This window comes from Eleutherodactylus coqui, chromosome 4 (genome assembly GCF_035609145.1).
Source record: "Eleutherodactylus coqui strain aEleCoq1 chromosome 4, aEleCoq1.hap1, whole genome shotgun sequence".
NCBI lineage: Eukaryota > Metazoa > Chordata > Amphibia > Anura > Eleutherodactylidae > Eleutherodactylus > Eleutherodactylus coqui.
The window spans coordinates 110622098-110641787 of NC_089840.1; the positions used below are offsets into that span (position 1 = coordinate 110622098).

The following is a 19690-nucleotide window of genomic DNA, read 5'->3' on the forward strand; positions in this document are numbered from 1 at the left end:
TGACGTTACATCAGCTGTGTTGGGCACTGCAATGGGATATATTTATGTACCGCTGGTGGCTTCCTGGCACCCACCCATGCTGTCGGTCCACAGGGAGTTGTAACTGCATGTGTCCACTTCTAAAGAACCCCAGTCTGACTGGGGCATGCAGTGTGGGCCGAAGCCCACCTGCATTAAACATGACTTTACCTCAGCTGTGATGGGCAATGCAATGGAATATATTTATGTACCGCCGGTGGCTTCCTGGCACCCACCCATGCTGTGGGTCCACAGGGAGTTGTAACTGCATGTGTCTACTTCTAAAGAACCCCAGTCTGACTGGGGCATGCAGTGTGGGCCGAAGCCCACCTGCATTAAGCACGACATTACCTCAGCTGTGTTGGGCACTGCAATGGGATATATTTATGTACCGCCGCTGGCTTCCTGGCACCCACCCATGCTGTCGGTCCACAGGGAGTTGGTTCTGCATGTGTCTACTTCTAAAGAACCCCAGTCTGACTGGGGCATGCAGTGTGGGCCGAAGCCCACCTGAATTTAATCGGACGTTACCTCAGCTGTGATGGGCACTGCAATGGGATACATTAATATACAGCCGGTGGGTTCCAGGGAGCCACCCATGCTGTGGGTGCACACGGAATTCCCATTGCGGAGTTGTACCTGCCTGTGACTATTTATAAAAAATCGCGGTCTGACTGGGGCATGCAGACACCTTGACAGAATGAATAGTGTGTGGCACATAGGTTCCCCATTGCTATGCCCACGTGTACAGCTCCTGATGGAGGTGGCACAGGATTGGATTTCTCATTGCTTCTGTACAGCATTGTGGGCTATTGCCCCGCCCCTTTTAAAGAAGGTCGCTGCCTAGCCGTGCCAACCCTCTGCAGTGTGTGCCTGCGGTTCCTCCTCATGGCAGACGCACTTATAAATAGACATGAGGGTGGCGTGGCATGAGGGCAGCTGAAGGCTGGGCAGGGACAGTTTGGTGTGCGCTGTGGACCCTGGGTCGTGGGGGGGGGGGGTGTTTGGCAGCATGTAACCCAGGAGAAGTGGCAGCGGAGTGTCATGCAGGCAGTGATTGTGCTTTGTTGGAGGTAGTGTGGTGCTTAGCTAAGGTATGCATTGCTAATGAGGGCTTTTCAGAAGTAAAAGTTGTTGGGAGGGGGGAGCCACTCTTGCCGCTATTGTGGCTTAATAGTGGGACCTGGGAACTTGAGATGCAGCCCAACATGTAGCCCCTCGCCTGCCCTATCCGTTTCTGTGTCGTTCCCATCACTTTCTTGAATTGCCCAGATTTTCACAAATGAAAACCATAGCGAGTATCGGCGATATACAAAAATGCTCGGGTCGCCCATTGACTTCAATGGGGTTCGTTACTCGAAACGAACCCTCGAGCATCGCGAAAAGTTCGTCTCGAGTAACGAGCAGCCGAGCATTTTGGTGCTCGCTCATCTCTATTATTAAACAAAAAAATAAAAGTAATAAAAGTTAAAAAAAAAAACCTTTTGCCATATTTGCAATAAAAGAATCTAAATAATAAAGCAAAATATGTGTTTGGTATCGCTGCGTCCGTAAAAGCACGATATATCAAAATAATGCATTATTTATGCCCCCACAGTTAACGACATCCGAAAAAAATAAAGAACGCCAGAAATGCGCTTTTTTGGTCACCCTATGTCCAAGAAAAAAATGTAATAAAAAGTGATCAAAAAGTCGTTTGTATTCACAAATGGTACCAACGGAAACGACAGGACATACCACACAAAATGAGCCCTCACATAACTATGTCATCAAAAAAATTGAAAACTTATTGTGCGCAGAAAATAGAGACAGAAAATAATTTTAAAAAATTAAATATCTTTGAAAAAAATACAAGTAGTACAGCAAAAAAAAAAGTATATAAGTTTGGTCTCGTAGTAATCATACTGACCCATAGAATAAAGTTATCAGGTCATTTTTGTTGCAGTTTGTGTGCCGTGAAACAGGACGCACAAAAGATGGTGGAATGTCATTTTTTTCTATTTCTCTCCACTTAGAATTTTTTAAAAGTTTTCAGTACATTATATGGTACAATAAATAGTACAATGGAAAAATACAACTCGTCCTGCCAAGAACAAGCACTCATACAGCAACGTCGATGGATAAATGAAGGAGTTATGATTTTTTAAATGGAAAAAAGCCAAAAATCTCACTAAGGGGTTAAATAATCAGTAGAGATGAGCAAGCACACTCGGATAAGCCAGTTACTCGAGCAAGCCTCGCTCTTCTCGAGTAACTACATTCTTGTCCAATTGTGCTCGGGGGGGAGGGAGGGGGCGGAGCTTGCGGGGGAGAGAGTGAGAGAGATCTCTTCCTCTCTCCCCCCCGCTACCCACCTCCGCTGATTATGAGTCGGGAAGGAATTTTTTCCCCCAAATGGGCTAAATTGGCTTCTGTCTCACTGTTTGTTTTTTGCCTTGCTCTGGATCAACAATAAGGGGCTGTACTAGATAGACATTGTCTTCTTTCCTAACATACTATATGCTCCACCTAGACAGAAGCAAGCCATCCTGGCAAATCACTGAGCACTGCCATTTTGACTACTAAATCCCCAATCATTAGCAATTATTGCCAAGGAAACTGTGGGCATCCATATCTTTTTCCATACAGTGACCACTGCTGGGGATAAATAGTGTTACATGGTATCCATGCAACTTAATGAATGTGATAACGTAACCATAAAGGTATATAGATAATACTTGTCCAGCTAGGACAACTGCCATAAAGGGTCACTCTGACGGAAAAAAAAAATTTCCATCCCTGCACTCCTCATCTGATTGTCTGTCACACTCTGAACATCTTCTAAGTATACTACAGACACTTCCATGCAATGCAGCCTCCTGGTTGATACCAATCAGGCGCCATCCTGATTCTGAGATTTCTCCCCACTTTACTTTTTACTACTCTTTGCTACCAATTCCATATGCATCAGCATAACATCACAACTACAGCCTTTACCATCCCAAGACTGACACCAACTTCTGTATTCACCTAAATAAGGTACAGTCCATAAATATACAGTCAGGAGAATGAGCTGTGATCTCCTTCATTATAACCGTGTGACAAAAGCTTCTAATCATTAGCAGTAACTGTGATAGGAGTGGTTATGTTCCCCTTTAAAGAGCTTCTCCGGTAGGTTCCATGTAGTATCATCAAACAGATATTTTCCTTACTGAGAAACTGACTAATTTGGGAATACACAAACCAAAGTAAATCTGAGCTGGTCAGAATGAGATCACATGACCATCTCAGGAAAAAGACTTTAGGAGTTTAGCTAGAAAGGAAACACTAACAACGTTTTACTAGATGTCTCCTTAATGTTTGCATATCTAAAAATAAGGCATGTTACAATGCCTCGGCAGTGCCAGCTATTAGAAGGTCTCTCACCCAGCTGGCTAGAAGCCTCCAATATCCTAAGAAGAGGCAAAAATAGCTGTCTGTCCTTTTCCTTCTGGAGAAGACTGTGGTGTGGCTTATATTCCCAGTCATTTTATAAGGCATGTTAAAAGCAGATATTGATTTGTAGGAAAGCTAGCTTCTAATAAATGCCATTTCCAAGAGATTGTAACATCTCCGATTTGCTTACCAAATTTCCCAGATGAACATTCCATGGCCTTTTAAAGGGGTTTATCCAGTTAGAAATGCACTCTTTAAATTTAGAGTCAAATCACTTAAAACAGTAAAACAAACAGGTACTTGTCGTCTTCAGCCTTGGCGATCCAACGCTACAGCCCTGCAACGCTCCCGGTTTCTGTTGACACCCGAAGTCAAATGAATGCTGCCGGCCAATCAAAGGCCACAGCATCACCACCAGTTCTCCTGACATCAGTGCTCAAATCCTGGGCACCATGATGCCAAGAGTTTGGAACAGTGATGTCGTGCCCTCTGATTGGCAGGCAGTGGTTGCCTGACTTCCAATATCAACAGAGATCGATAGAGTTGCAGGGCTGCAACGCTGGATCGCCAAGACTGAGGACAATAAATGCCCATTTGTTTTTATTGTTTTGAATGATTTGGTTCTAAATTTAAAAAGTGCATTTCTAACCTGAATATCTCTTTAAGTCTCCTCACTCCTCCTAGGTGGTCTCCACAAGGAGAAACCCCTCCCCACCTGAAAGTAAGACAATCACGCGGTGTCTTACTGATCGGACTCTCAGTAACCAACTCTACTCTTAAAGGGGAACGGCAGTGCCACCACAGGACATATGTAGTATTATATAGTGCTCACTGAAGTCAACGGGGTGTCTGTGTAATGCCAGGTCCTTCGAAGTGAGACAAGTTCTGGCTTCATTAATTCAGAGTGTTCTAATTAGTTATTTGAAAATGGATTTTCTTAACCAGCCAACCCCTTAACATACAGTAGTATGCAGGATTGTTTTACAGAATACATCTCAAGTTGAGCATTAATTAAAACATTGATTATACGGCACTTTCTGCTGACAGCTCCCACTATGTTAATCGTAACTAATACCACATATTGACTATTTTTAAACAAATGTGTCATCCTTGTATAAATAAATACTTCAATCATATTCAAATCACATCAAATGCATCTTATACTAATTGCTGAGAAAGAAAACAGATTGCCTTTTCAGGAAATGTTACTTGAAATGTTATATATCCAAGGCTCCTGTTTCTCAAAGTTATGTTAATTGCATTTTGCACATGTCCTCATTAGCTACTTCTGTAATTACTATAAGACTCCTAAGCAAATTTGATGTAAATAGCAGCAATCAAAATATTTACAAAAGTGAATTCAGGAATTGCAGCAAAATAGCGAGAGCAGACAATAACTATCTAATATGCATATCTAACAGATGGCTGATTCAATCAGTTTGAATGCGTTTCTTGCAGCAGAACTTTCACAGACCCCTTTATTAGTATTGCTGTAATAGTGCCAGGTTTATGCTGTTGCTTGTGCTTTTTGCTTGCTTTGTGCATGAATACCATTTTAGGTATAATTTTCTGAAAACAACAAGTTGTAGATATTGGCAAATTAACAATTAGACCTTGTTAAATGGCAATAAAAGTGGCAGATCATACGCCAGATTTTTCCAACCTAAGGACTCCGGAGTCCTGAGGGTGAAATCACATGGTGCACTCAGCCAAACTACAACCACCAGTGGTAACCAATGGCTGCACATTTTGGCAGAAAACTGTGTGGACATTTGCATGCAGTCATGGTTTGGGCCGAGGGCTAAGGCCTCATGTCCATGGAGAATCCGCAGCGGGTCTCTCCTGCCCCGCGGACATGAGGGCTGAAAATAGAATATACTCACCTGCTGCGGCCCGTGCGTGTCTTCCCTTCTTCCCGGCCGGATCTTCTTTTTTTCGGCCGGGCGGATGTACTCGGCACGCCGGCTGCGTGCCGCACGCATGCGCCGGGCACATCTGCCAGGCCGAAGCAAGAAGATCCGGCCGGGAAGAAGGGAAGACAGGCACGGCCCGCAGCAGGTGAGTATATTCTGATTTTAGGTCTACCGCGGATCCGGATGGCTTCCATAAGCTTCAATAGAAGCCTGCGGGAGACCCGCACCAAATGGAGCATGGTCCGGATTTTTTCCTGCACGCGAGACCCGCGCCTGCAGGGAAAAATGACATCCACAGGTATTTAAATACCTGCGGGGGTCTAATGCATCCCTATGGGGCGTGGATCCGCGTGCAGAAAAAAACGCTGCAGATTTTAAATAATAATTTGCAAGTGGACATGAGGCCTAACTGTGTCTTGTGGTCACATCCTTAGAAATATAGTAAATATTAAGCAACAGAATACAAAACTAGCATAAAAAATAGTCACTAATCACTAATGCAGCATACTATAATGGTCCTTCAATTAAACTTATTAAATATCAATTTAATTGAGTAGCCTAAGCATTAGGGCTTCTTCAGACGAGTGCATTTGAGAATATACTTGCCTCAGTGCAATGTATTTGTGCAGTGTACAGGGTTGATTTGCATGTGTGCCTGTGCATAGTGCCATGGGTGCAGCTATATAGGATGCAGAGGACACAGTTACACCTGGGCCCAGGACCCTTGGGGGTCCCATTAGGCCTCTCTTCTCCATATAGGGAGCCCAGTGCTATGAATAAAGCGTTATAGTTGAGAGCCCTGTTACTGGTTTTGCATTGGGGCCCAGAAGCTTTAAGTTATGCCTCTGCATAGTACTGTATGTTTTTGCACATGCAGGCCCTGTTCCTACGCTTGAGCGACACTCCCTCCTGCACTGATTTAACTATTATATATTATCTATTTAACTATTATTTATTAGCTATTTATATTAGCTATTTAGCCTAATTAGGATACATTCTATTTTTTATAGAATTGCGCAGCATATTACATATTTGGGCAACTTTTATAGACTTCTATAGGGCCTTTTGGTGCGCAAATACGCACAAGAATCGTTAATGAGATCGAACCCAGTGAGATCAATGGGTTCTATTCTCTGTGCTTTTTATGCGTACACTTTAGGGCTCCTCCACACAGGCGTATTTGCATTGCAGAATCCGGAGCGGGTGTCCACCTCTGGATTCCGCAGCAAATACTGCCCATAGACATGCTATGGAAAAATCACTTTTCTATGTTCAAGAGTGGAAATCAATTGTCCTATTCCAGCGTGGATTCTGTGTGGACAGCTTCCATTGAAGTCATTGGAAGCCATCTGACCCGCGGTTCTTCCACAATGTCGTGGATTCCACGTCATCGTCTAGCGATGGCACGCTATTTTCTGTACTGCCCATGTGCGCCAGCGCGACGGCCGGAACATCCACAACACAGAAAAGAACCATTCAGACAGGTACGCCGGGGTCTCCAGCCGGGCACAGAGTCAGATTACACTGCAGTATCCTGCATGCAGAATCCGACTCGGCCATGTGCATTCGGCCTAAATGAATACAATTGCAAGAAATTAGCAAATCCTGCAGAATGCCCTGAATTTCTTCATTGACTACTAATAAAATGTAGTCTGATTGTTATCTAAGTCACAATTATAGACACACACAATCTAACTGAACTAAAAACTAAAGAATGTTGTATTATTCATATCTTTTATTGAGCACGTTAAATAAGCACCCAAAGGGCAGGGAGAAAAGGTAGGTGAACCCTTGAATTTGTCAACTTGTAGATCCCCTTTAGCAACAATCATCTCCAATAAGTCACACTGCTAAACTCCTTCCCACCTCCCTTCTCCGGCCGCTGTCATTGGCTCCCATGGGAGCCTATGCAGCGGCTGACGTATTCTGTCCCGAAAGATAGTTCCAGGACTATCTTTTGGGCTCGACGTAAAAGTGCCTGGGGATATATTGGCCCGGCCGGCCGCTTTTACGTTGCAGGAATACGGTCGGGTGATATTGGCCCGGCCGGGCGCTTTTATGTTACAGGAATACAGTTGTGCGTTCTGATACATTGGAATCCAATGCATCAGATCATAGCGTATATTGACCGACCGTGAAAACGGTGGATGAATATGCGCTCGTGTGAAAGAGCCCTTAGAGTGATCTTTGCAGCATGAATTTTTTTCAATTCGTAGATAATTTTTCTAACCATTCATTGCCGTACACTCAAGCCCTTAGCAATGCTTTTGCAGACTTTTGTGAATATGCCATAAAAGTGTGAGATGAGATTACCCATTCCATTGAAACTTTGCCAATTAGCTCTAGGAGAAGTAATTAAAACAGAGGTTCACTTACCTTTTCTGAATCCAATATGGATGTTTACTCAATATGCTCAATAAAAGACATGAATGATACAACAGTTTGTATATTATTAGGTTAGTTAGATTGTATTTGTCTATAATTGTGACATAGGTCACAACCAAACAATATTTTATTAGTAATCAATTCAAAAGTTTTGGTAATTCCAATGGGTTCACTTACTTTTCCCTGTAACTGTAAGGCCTTGTTCACATGAGTATGGTTTTAGCGCAGTATAGGTGCAAAAAACTCGCGCCTATACTGCACTAAAGATTGCGTGAATGGGCAACTGCTCCAGGAGGAGAAAGAGAAGAAGCCTTGCAGGGTTTCGAGACTTCCCCATAGCAGGGAGACGGAGAGCGGGGCTATGGGGAATTAACCCATAGCCCAGCTCTGTCTTTCCCTGCTACGGGTTAATCCCCCTTAGCCCCACTGTCTATCCCTGGTATGGGGATCTCCAAAGGAGATTCCCCATAGCACAGAGAGAGTGGGCAGGGCAAGAGAGAGGGACGGGGCTATAGGGCTTCACACAGGGATCCCCCATAGCAAAGAGGGGGTGGGGCTAGAGGCTGGCTCTCTCTAGCCCCACCCTCTCCTCCCACGCTCTTGGGGAAGCTCTGTAACCACCCCCCTTTTCTTCCTGCTATAGGGAAATTCCTTGGGAAAAGAGGTGGAGGGAGTCCTCTACTGCCCACCGCTGCTGAGGAATTGCCCTGCAGCAGGGCTGGAGGAATTCCCAGCTGCTTACAGTGGGACATTTAAAATGTGCTGCGCAGAAGCACATTTTAAATATCCTGCTGTAAACTTCTGTTATTTCCCACAGGGATTAAGAAAACCTTTGGAGAGTCCGCTCATCCCCGCGGAGACTAACAGAAGTTTACATCGATACAGTTAAAATGTGCTTCTGGGCAGCATATTTTAAATTTCCCGCGGTAAGCAGCAAGGAATTCCCTCTGTCGGCAGAAATCCTTCTAATGAGATTTGTAATCTCATTTTCCTGCGCAGCAGTTTCCATAGACTCCAGCTCCCACAGAAGTCTATGGAAACTCCTGCACATTGCGCATCAAAGATAGGTTAGGTCCTATCTTTTCTTGCAACACGGACCTCAGATGCGAGCTTTGCAGTCACATGTACTATCTTTGATTGGTGCGAGTATTTAGAGCGTCTAAAATTCCTTACCGTGAACTCTTCTATAGGAAACCATTGTTTTTTATGGAAGTGCTCTTCTCACGTGCCCTTAATGCATGAAAACAGAGCTCTTGTGAACGAGGCCTAAAACTGAAATTTCAGAACAAATAAATGGTGTATAAACCTGGCTTTAGTTCTCACCGTTTACTAGTCTTTGTAATGAAGAAGCGCAGCATGAGACCTTATTTACAAAAACATATATACACAGCTAATGTAGCTGCGTCAAAAAATTGTGACCATCTGAAGCATTGGATTCTAATGTGTCCTTTCGGATGAGCAATTTTTAAGTGTAAAAACATTGCGCCGGAAAAAATAGAACATCAGCAACTGAAAATGGTGATTGATTTTTTTTTTTTACACTAGGTCTTGCCCTATCTTTTGCCGAGATACACTGGAGGCTCCAATAGGCTTCTATGTTTAGCAGTGCATATGGCGTTTAGCAGCATCCAACACTGGTAAAAGATTGCAGCTGGCTGTAGTTAAAGGGGTTGTCCCGCGCCGAAACGGGTTTTTTTTTTTCAACTCCCCCCCCCCCCCGTTCGGCGCGAGACAACCCCGATGCAGGGACCTAAAGAAAGCTTACCGGAGCGCTTACCTGAATCCCCGCGCTCCGGTGACTTCTATACTTACCGGTGAAGATGGCCGCCGGGATCCTCTTCCTCCGTGGACCGCAGCTCTTCTGTGCGGTCCATTGCCGATTCCAGCCTCCTGATTGGCTGGAATCGGCACGTGACGGGGCGGAGCTACACGGAGCCGGCATCCTGCACGAGAGGCTCCATTGAAGAAAGCAGAAGACCCGGACTGCGCAAGCGCGGCTAATTTGGCCATCAGAGGCCGAAAATTAGTCCGAAACCATGGAGACGAGGACGCCAGCAACGGAGCAGGTAAGTATAAAACTTTTTATAACTTCTGTATGGCTCATAATTAATGCACAATGTATATTACAAAGTGCATTAATATGGCCATACAGAAGTGTATAGACCCACTTGCTGCAGCGGGACAACCCCTTTAAGCATTACAAGTCATTCCAAGTAGTTATGCCGACAGGGATTTCCACGCTGCGACATCTATTTTCGCTTATACGCCACACCTGCCAGTGTGAATGGACGAGCAAACGCAAAATTACGGCTTCTTTCCAAAAACCGTATATTGGCCGCTGTTTTCACGGCTGGCCAATATACACTACATTGGGAGAGATACAACTGGTGAACGGGCGCACAAATCAAACGTTTGTGCACCAGTTCAGACAGCATGGGTACTGGACCATATGCACCGAAACTACAATGCCGTCACCTCTTTCCCCTCCTTCCCCATCACAGGCTTACTTCTGCTCTCTTCCCCGCTCGTTCCTTGCTATGGGAGGGGGTGGGGCGGGGACGGAGCTAAGCGCTGTCCCGTTCATCCTCCTCCTATTGATGGCTATGGACAAGGGGCAGGGAGAGGGTGAGAGATTAGCTCCACCCACGTCCTGCCCCTTATTTGCAGCCAGCAATAGTAGGAGGCGGAATGGGCCGGTGCTTAGCTCCACCCCTGGCCCACCCCTCTCCTATTGCAAAGAACGAGCGGGGAGGAGAGCAGAGGTGAGCCTGCATGGGGGGAGGAGAGCAGAGGGAGTGAATTAGCAGCCATGCTGCTAAACTCCCTACCACCTCGGGCCTCTGTCATGGGCTCCCATGCAGTAGCCGACATATTCCAGCCCAAAAGATAGATTTAGGACTATCTTTTGGGCCCGGCATAAATATGCCCGGCGTTATATTGGCCGGCCGGGCGCTTTAACATCTCAGAAATACGTCCATGCGATCTGATGCATTGGAATCCAATGCATCAGATCACAGCTTATGTTGGCCGCCCGTGAAAACAGCCGGCTGATATACGCTTGTGGGAAAGAGCTGTATGATTGAGACTGGATCGTGGCTTTTTTCCTTTCACGTGATTTTTGCCCACTATGCGGCCAGCGTGTAAATGCATGTGCTCATGTGAAAGAAGCCTAAGGCTCCTTTTAGACTGTACGATTCTTGTTTGCACAAGCAAACGAGCCTTTGAAGTCATCACTAGCTAGTTTGTTCTCGTGCAGCCCGTTTAGAGAAGCAGATTCATCCTTAACTCATTTAACGAGATTCGTTGTTTAAACTGAACGAGAAGTGAATGAGCCAATGATAATTTCTATGCCTGCATAAAATGAATGGCAAGCGAGAAGCGAATGATTCCCATTCGTCATTCAATTGTTGGCTTGCATTTAGGACTTGTGGTTTTAGCGCAGTATAGGAGGGTGAAAAGATCATGGCTGTACTGCACAAAAAAAAAATCGCGTGAATGGGTGATTTCCAGCTATGAAGTCTTGAGCTGAATTAGTAGTGAAATTGCCCGTTCACACGATCGGAGGTGCATGGTATTGAGCTCACATAGGAGTCTACGGAAACTCCTGCGCATCGCGCACCAAAGATGGGTCAGGTCCTATCTTTTCTCGCACCCCGGACCTTAGATGTGTGCATTGTAGCCACACATGTCATACCTTTTATAGTTGCAAGCTTTTTGCGCATTTAAAATTCCTTCATCTGAACGGTTCTATAAGAAACCACTGCTTCTAATAGACGCAAACTTTCTGATGCCTAAAATGCGCTAAAACCACAGGAGTAGGACATGCCGCGGTTTGTTTGCCGCATGAGATTTCGCACGGCCAAACCGCGGCCGTCTGCATAGGATTGCGTTTGTTAACACAATCCTATGCAGGCTTTGAGCAGCAGAAATCCCGCCGCGGGATTTCTGCCCGTGTGCAGGCGGCCTAACTCTATAACTTGTAAACCACCCTGTACTTTGTTTTCCAGCCTTGAAGTGTCTGTGAAGAAGCAAACAATCCCTTTAAGCAGCTTATGCGTTTCAGACAGACATTATGCAGCAGTATTTGAGTGTCTCTATTACGGCCACAATACCGAAATTCTCCTACTGCACTACTTACTGAACTTAGATGTGTGAAATGCATTGAAATACAGAAAAGGAGCATGAAAGACAATTCAGGGGATAAAACATAAAAAAAGTATTTTTTGGTAACTTCGTAAACAACAATTCCTTGACAAGCCTATTACCACTGCCCTTCACAATCATTAGCGCAATACTTTCCTCCATTGGGTGAGTAGAGTATTGCAGTTCAGCCCTATCTATCAGTGGGGCTGAGGTGCTTTACCTGACGTAGCTCATAGAAGAGAATAGTGCTGCGTAGGTAAAAAGATAAAGGTCATAGCTCTCCACCAATGAGGAGGATAATTCTATTAGAGAATAGCTATATATTTCCCCTGTCTTGTAAGCGCTGCAAAATATGTTGGCGCTATGTAAAGATTATTATTATATACATTGTTCTCTAATATTGAATCACGCTGTAAATTTGAAACAAACACCCACTTGTACCAGATCTGGGGTTAAACGTTTAGCTGCCATCCACTTTTGAAACCTTTCTGTTTTCTTTAATGTCCCTTCAATGCTGCAAGTTTTCCTCTTGTTGAAGTTGCTGCAGATCCTCTTGTCGGCCAAGTCATGTTGCTCTTTACTGGACAACCGAGAAATCTCAACAGGTCTCCAGCTTTCTCCATCATCCGTATAGTTCCCAGAGTAAGTCTGAAGATCAGGAGGGGGAAGCCGGAGATGTGGAGCAAGCCAGCTCTGAAACCTGGAAACAGAAGGCTGGTATTATTTCTGAGTCCCGGAATCTGTTTTTAGCTATAAGAACATATCTATATCTGCGTGCTTGTAGAGGTCCATACAGAATTCATTCTTAGTGTTTGCCATTTTTATGAACCTTTATATTGTCAACTTGTGACATCATAAAAATTATACTGTTCATTTTACCATAATGTATGTAACAATAAGAGAAACGGAATATTCTTCTAGATATGATGCCTTTCAATGGCTAAGAAGGTGTCATATCTAGAAGATTGCTTCTCTTACCAAACTTTTTTTTTTACCATATTGTATTTCTTAGGACGGTTTCACACCTGCGTTGGGGTTTCTGCTTTCCTGCTCTATTCGGGAGCAGAAAAGGGGAATCCCTGTTACCAAACAGCTCTGTCTTAGGACAGAACCGAACAGCACCAAATGGACACAGTTGACTATAATGGAATCTGTTTGCTTTTTGCTCAGCTGCCTGGCTTTTAGCCGGAAGAAAAAGCACTGCATGCAGCTCTTTTCTTCCGGTATTTAGCGCCCGATCTGCAACAGAACCTCCTACTGGAGGTTTCAATGCAGATGGGAAACCATCCTCACACACCACGTATGGCATAGTTTGTTTTTTAATAATGAGAAAAATATATATGAAAAACATATATGTTGCAAAGTTCTTGACTTTGCTTACACACTGCATATTAAACATAAAAAATCTATTATCAATTAATTAATACACAGGTCTGCAAAAAAAAAGTTTTTAAGAGCTGTTTTGGTTATTCCACGTAATATTTATATTTTTTGGTACACTGAATCCGAAAATGACCTCCGTTTTGTCATAGGACATCAAGTTTCCTGACAATTCAGGTATCTATGTTAAATAAGGCAATACCTCAAAATAAGTGAAAATAGACTTATAAAATTAATTTTTTATTATAAATTTTACATGAAAATCATTTTTGAACTGAAATGAGCATACTAAAACACACTAAAATCGTTTCTTCTTCCCTGTGGGGGTCCTCTTGGTACAGTTACGCTTGTGAGTAGCATCTGGAATGTCTCTCTGAAGCATTCAACAGTAGTCTGCCATCATTGTAATGCTCTATTTTCCCTGGTATCCTCTTTCCATTTCTTTAATGTCCTAGTGGAATCGTACACCTTGTTCTTCACTTACAGCTCCCAAATTTTCAGGAAAGTAGTCAATGTGGGATTGGAGGAAATGTACTTTCAAACTCATCAGGCAACCTAAAGCTTGAAATGCTTTCAGCATTCATCCGACAATCTTTTTGTAGTTAGGATCTTTCTTATTGCCTAAAAATTTATCTACGACCTCTATAAATGAAATCTACCCTTCTTTTTGAGAATCCATCATGGTATTGACAAACTCTTAATCAGCTATAAGCCTTCTAATGTCTGGTCCAATGAACACACCTTCCTTCAATTTTGCCTCTGAGAGTCCTGGAAACTAAGTGGCCAAATACTTGAAGCATTCTCCATCTCTTGGAAGTGATTTCACAAATGGTTTCATCAATCTCAATTTTATGTGGAGAGGTGGTAGAAGGACTTTATGTGGAGGTACCAAAGCTTCTCGGAGGACATTTTTTGACCAACTATGAGCAACTATGAAGTATACTTTTTTCACAAAGTCTGTAACATTCAGCTGTTGCTTCAACACTGTATGGTAACCACAAATGCAACTGTCAGGTGAATTAATACACTTCCGCAGAGCCATAACACTAACTTGGGGAAACACGATTTAAGAATGACGAGCTAACACGAAGAGATCATGGGTGTTATTCCGTCTTTTTATGTTTGTCAGCGACCACAGCAGCAGAGAGCTGGCGTCACTGGCAGCAGCGGCAGACACTGAGCGGGGGAGTGAGATCTCAGTGGCTACAGCAGCAGAGAGCCAACGTCTGTGACAGAGCTGAGAGGCAGCACAATGGCACAGACATTTCTGTGGAGGGAGCTGTGAGGGAGCAAATGGCCAGGGGAGATGCTCTGCGGCTTCATAAGTCACAGCACAACGGCTTTGCCGGGGGAGATGGGAGGGCACAGCCTCACAGCAGGGGGACTCCTAGAGCAGCTGCAGTATCACACTGTCAGTGCAGGTGCCACCTAGCGGTTCACCACGGGGAGAAGGAAGAGGGATGTCTGCTCTGGTGAGAGTGATTGCTGCGGTGTGCTAGGACCTTTCTCATGGCAGGCAATCAGCTCCTGGAGGCATCACCGACCTGTCAAGCAGCCTGTATCTTGTCTCCACCCATACTTCCGGTGGCGTCAAGATACAATAGTACCACAGGGGAGAACCAAGAAAAAAAATTGAATCAAGCCCACGCATGTCATAGCCTGCACAGTCAGCTTGCAACATGTTGATGCTGGTTTCTAGAGATGAGCGAGCACCAAAATGCTCGGGTGCTCGTTACTCGGGACGAAATTATCGCGATGCTCGAGGGTTCGTTTCGAGTAACGAACCCCATTGAAGTCAATGGGCGACCCGAGCATTTTTGTATATCGCCGATGCTCGCTAAGGTTTTCATTTGTGAAAATCTGGACAATTCAAGAAAGTGATGGGAACGACACAGCAACGGATAGGGCAGGCGAGGGGCTACATGTTGGGCTGCATCTCAAGTTCCCAGGTCCCACTATTAAGCCACAATAGTGGTAAGAGTGGGCCCCCCCCCCTTCCAACAACTTTTACTTCTGAAAAGCCCTCATTAGCAATGCATAACTTTGCTAAACACCACACTACCTCCAACAAAGCACAATCACTGCCTGCATGACACTCTGCTGCCACTTCTCCTGGGTTACATGCTGACCAACCACCCCCCCCACGACCCAGTGTCCACAGCACACCAAACTGTCCCTGCCCAGCCTTCAGCTGCCCTCATGCCACGCCACACTCATGTCTATTTATAAGTGCGTCTGCCATGAGGAGGAACCGCAGGCACACACTGCAGAGGGTTGGCACGGCTAGGCAGCGACCCTCTTTAAAAGGGGCGGGGCGATAGTCCACAATGCTGTACATAAGCAATGAGAAATCCAATCCTGTGCCACCTCCATCTGGAGCTGCACACGTGGGCATAGCAATGGGGAACCTATGTGCCACACACTATTCATTCTGTCAAGGTGTCTGCATGCCCCAGTCAGACCGCGGTTTTTTATAAATAGTCACAGGCAGGTACAACTCCGCAATGGGAATTCCGTGTGCACCCACAGCATGGGTGGCTCCCTGGAACCCACCGGCGGTACATAAATAAATCCCATTGCAGTGCCCATCACAGCTGAGGTAATAATGTCATGTTTAATGCAGGTGGGCTTCGGCCCACACTGCATGCCCCAGTCAGACTGGGGTTCTTTAGAAGTGGACACATGTAGTTACAACTCCCTGTGGACCCACAGCATGGGTGGCTCCCTGGAACCCACCGGCGGTGCATAAATATATCCCATTGCATTGCCCATCACAGCTGAGGTAATAATGTCATGTTTAATGCAGGTGGGCTTCGGCCCACACTGCATGCCCCAGTCAGACTGGGGTTCTTTAGAAGTGGACACATGTAGTTACAACTCCCTGTGGACCCACAGCATGGGTGGCTCCCTGGAACCCACCGGCGGTACATAAATATATCCCATTGCATTGCCCATCACAGCTGAGGTAATAATGTCATGTTTAATGCAGGTGGGCTTCGGCCCACACTGCATGCCCCAGTCAGACTGGGGTTCTTTAGAAGTGGACACATGTAGTTACAACTCCGTGTGGACCGACAGCATGGGTGGGTGCCAGGAAGCCACCGGCGGTAGATAAATATATCCCATTGCATTGCCTATCACAGCTGAGGTAATAAATTCATGTTTAATGCAGGTGGGCTTCGGCCCACACTGCATGCCCCAGTCAGACTGGGGTTCTTTAGAAGTGGACACATGTAGTTACAACTCCCTGTGGACCCACAGCATGGGTGGCTCCCTGGAACCCACCAGCGGTACATAAGTATATCCCATTGCAGTGCCCAACACAGCTGAGGTAATAAATTCATGTTTAATGCAGGTGGGCTTCGGCCCACACTGCATGCCCCAGTCAGACTGGGGTTCTTTAGAAGTGGACACATGTAGTTACAACTCCCTGTGGACCCACAGCATGGGTGGGTGCCAGGAAGCCACCGGCGGTACATAAATATATCCCATTGCAGTGCCCAACACAGCTGATGTAACGTCAGCTGTAATGCAGGTGGGCTAAAAATTAATTTGATTACACTGTAGGCGAGGGCCCCCAAAAATTGGTGTACCAACAGTACTAATGTACCTGAGAAAAATTGCCCATGCCCAACCAAGAGGGCAGGTGAAACCCATTAATCGCTTTGGTTAATGTGGCTTAATTGGTAACTAGGCCTGGAGGCAGCCCAGTTAAAATAAAAATTGGTTGAGGTGAAAGTTTCAACGCTTTAATGAGCATTGAAACGTATAAAAATTGTTTACAAAAATTATATGACTGAGCCTTGTGGGCCTAAGAAAAATTGTCTGTTCGGCGTGATTACGTGAGGTTTCAGGAGGAGGAGCAGGCGGAGGAGGAGGAATATTATACACAGAAAGATGAAGTAAAAAGGTCCCCGTTTTGGATGGTGATAGAGAACGATGCTTCCATCCGCGGGTGCAGCCTACGTATTGTTTAGGTACCGCTGCTGTCCGCTGGTGGAGAAGAGAAGTCTGGGGAAATCCAGGCTTTGTTCATCTTGATGAGTGTAAGCCTGTCGGCACTGTCGGTTGACAGGTGGGTACGCTTATCTGTGATGATTCCCCCAGCCACACTAAACACACTCTCTGACAAGACGCTAGCCGCAGGACAAGCAAGCACCTCCAGGGCATACAGCGCGAGTTCAGGCCACGTGTCCAGCTTCGACACCCAGTAGTTGTAGGGGGCAGAGGCGTCACCGAGGATGGTCGTGCGATCGGTTACGTACTCCCTCACCATCCTTTTACAGTGCTCCTGCCAACTCAGCCTTGACTGGGGACCGGTGACACAGTCTTGCTGGGGAGCCATAAAGCTGTCAAAGGCCTTAGAGAGTGTTCCCCTGCCTGCGCTGTACATGCTGCCTGATCTCTGCACCTCCCCTGCTACCTGGGCCGCGGAACTGCGCCTTCGGCAACTAGCGCTGTCGGATGGGAAGTTTACCATCAGTTTGTCCACCAGCGCCCTGTGGTATAGCATCATTCTCGAACCCCTTTCCTCTTCGGGAATGAGAGTGGAAAGGCTCTCCTTATACCGTGCGTCGAGCAGCGTGTACACCCAGTAATCCTTAGTGGCCAGAATGCGTGTAACGCGAGGGTCACGAGAAAGGCATCCTAACATGAAGCCTGCCATGTGTGCCAGGGTACCTGTTCGCAACACATGGCTGTCCTCACTCGGAAGATCACTTTCAGGATCCTCCTCCTCCTCCTCTTCCTCCTCCTCCTCTGGCCATACACGCTGAAAGGATGACAGGCAAGCTGCATCTGTACCCTCAGCAGTGGGCCAAGCTGTCTCTTCCCCCTCCTCCTCATGCTCCTCCCCCTCCTCCTCCTCCTCCTCTGGCCATAGACGCTGAAAGGATGACAGGCAAGCAGCATCTGTCCCCTCAGCAGTGGGCAAAGCTGTCTCTTCCCCCTCCTCCTCATGCTCCTCCCCCTCCTCCTCAACGCGCTGAGATATAGACATGAGGTTGCTCTGACTATCCAGCGACATACTGTCTTCCCCCGCCTCTGTTTCCGATTCCAAAGCGTCTGCCTTTATGCTTTGCAGGGAACTTCTCAAGAGGCATAGCAGAGGAATGGTGACGCTAATGATTGCAGCATCCCCGCTCACCATCTGGGTAGACTCCTCAAAGTTTCCAAGGACCTGGCAGATGTCTGCCAACCAGGCCCACTCTTCTGTAAAGAATTGAGGAGGCTGACTCCCACTACGCTGCCCATGTTGGAGTTGGTATTCCACAATAGCTCTACGCTGCTCATAGAGCCTGGCCAACATGTGGAGCGTAGAGTTCCACTGTGTGGGCACGTCGCACAGCAATCGGTGCAGTTGCAGATTAAACCGATGTTGCAGTGTCCGCAGGGTGGCAGCGTGCGTGTGGGACTTGCGGAAATGTGCGCAGAGCTGGCGCACCTTTCCGAGCAGGTATGACAAGTGTGGGTAGCTTTTCAGAAAGCGCTGAACCACCAAATTAAAGACATGGGCCAGGCATGGCACGTGCGTGAGGCTGCCGAGCTGCAGAGCCGCCACCAGGTTACGGCCGTTGTCACACACGACCATGCCCGGTTGGAGGCTCAGCGGCACAAGCCAGCGGTCGGTCTGCTCTGTCAGACCCTGCAGCAGTTCGTGGGCCGTGTGCCTCTTCTCTCCTAAGCTGAGTAGTTTCAGCACGGCCTGCTGACGCTTGCCCACCGCTGTGCTGCCACGCCGCGCGACACCGACTGCTGGCGACGTGCTGCTGCTGACACATCTTGATTGCGAGACAGAGGTTGCGTAGGAGGAGGAGGAGGGTGGTTTAGTGGAGGAAGCATACACCGCCACAGATACCACCACCGAGCTGGGGCACGCAATTCTGGGGGTGGGTAGGACGTGAGCGGTCCCAGGCTCTGACTCTGTCCCAGCCTCAACTAAATTCACCCAATGTGCCGTCAGGGAGATATAGTGGCCCTGCCCGCCTGTGCTTGTCCACGTGTCTGTTGTTAAGTGGACCTTGGCAGTAACCGCGTTGGTGAGGGCGCGTACAATGTTGTGGGAGACGTGGTCGTGCAGGCCTGGGACGGCACATCGGGAAAAGTAGTGGCGACTGGGAGCCGAGTAGCGCGGGGCCGCCGCTGCCATCATGCTTTTGAAAGCTTCCCTTTCCACAAGCCTATACGGCAGCATCTCCAGGCTGATCAATTTGGCAATGTGCACGTTTAACGCTTGAGCGTGCGGGTGCGTGGCGGCGTACTTGCGCTTGCGCTCAAACAGTGGCGCTAGCGACATCTGGACGTTGCGCTGAGAGACATTGCTGGATGGGGCCGAGGACAGCGGAGGTGAGGGTGTGGGTGCAGGCCAGGAGACGGTAGTGCCTGTGTCCTCAGAGGGGGGTTGGATCTCAGTGGCAGGTTGGGGCACAGGGGGAGAG

At 46.7% G+C, this 19690-nt stretch overlaps 1 protein-coding gene across 1 annotated transcript in view; it reads right to left on the reverse strand.

Moving 5' to 3' along the window:
• DIPK2B (divergent protein kinase domain 2B) overlaps nucleotides 1-19690 on the reverse strand; it is a 104156-nt gene that overhangs the window by 62875 nt on the left and 21591 nt on the right. The window contains exon 2 of the mRNA XM_066599992.1: nucleotides 12309-12573. Coding sequence (XP_066456089.1) covers nucleotides 12309-12573 — 265 coding nt within the window. The remainder of the gene's footprint in view (nucleotides 1-12308; nucleotides 12574-19690) is intronic.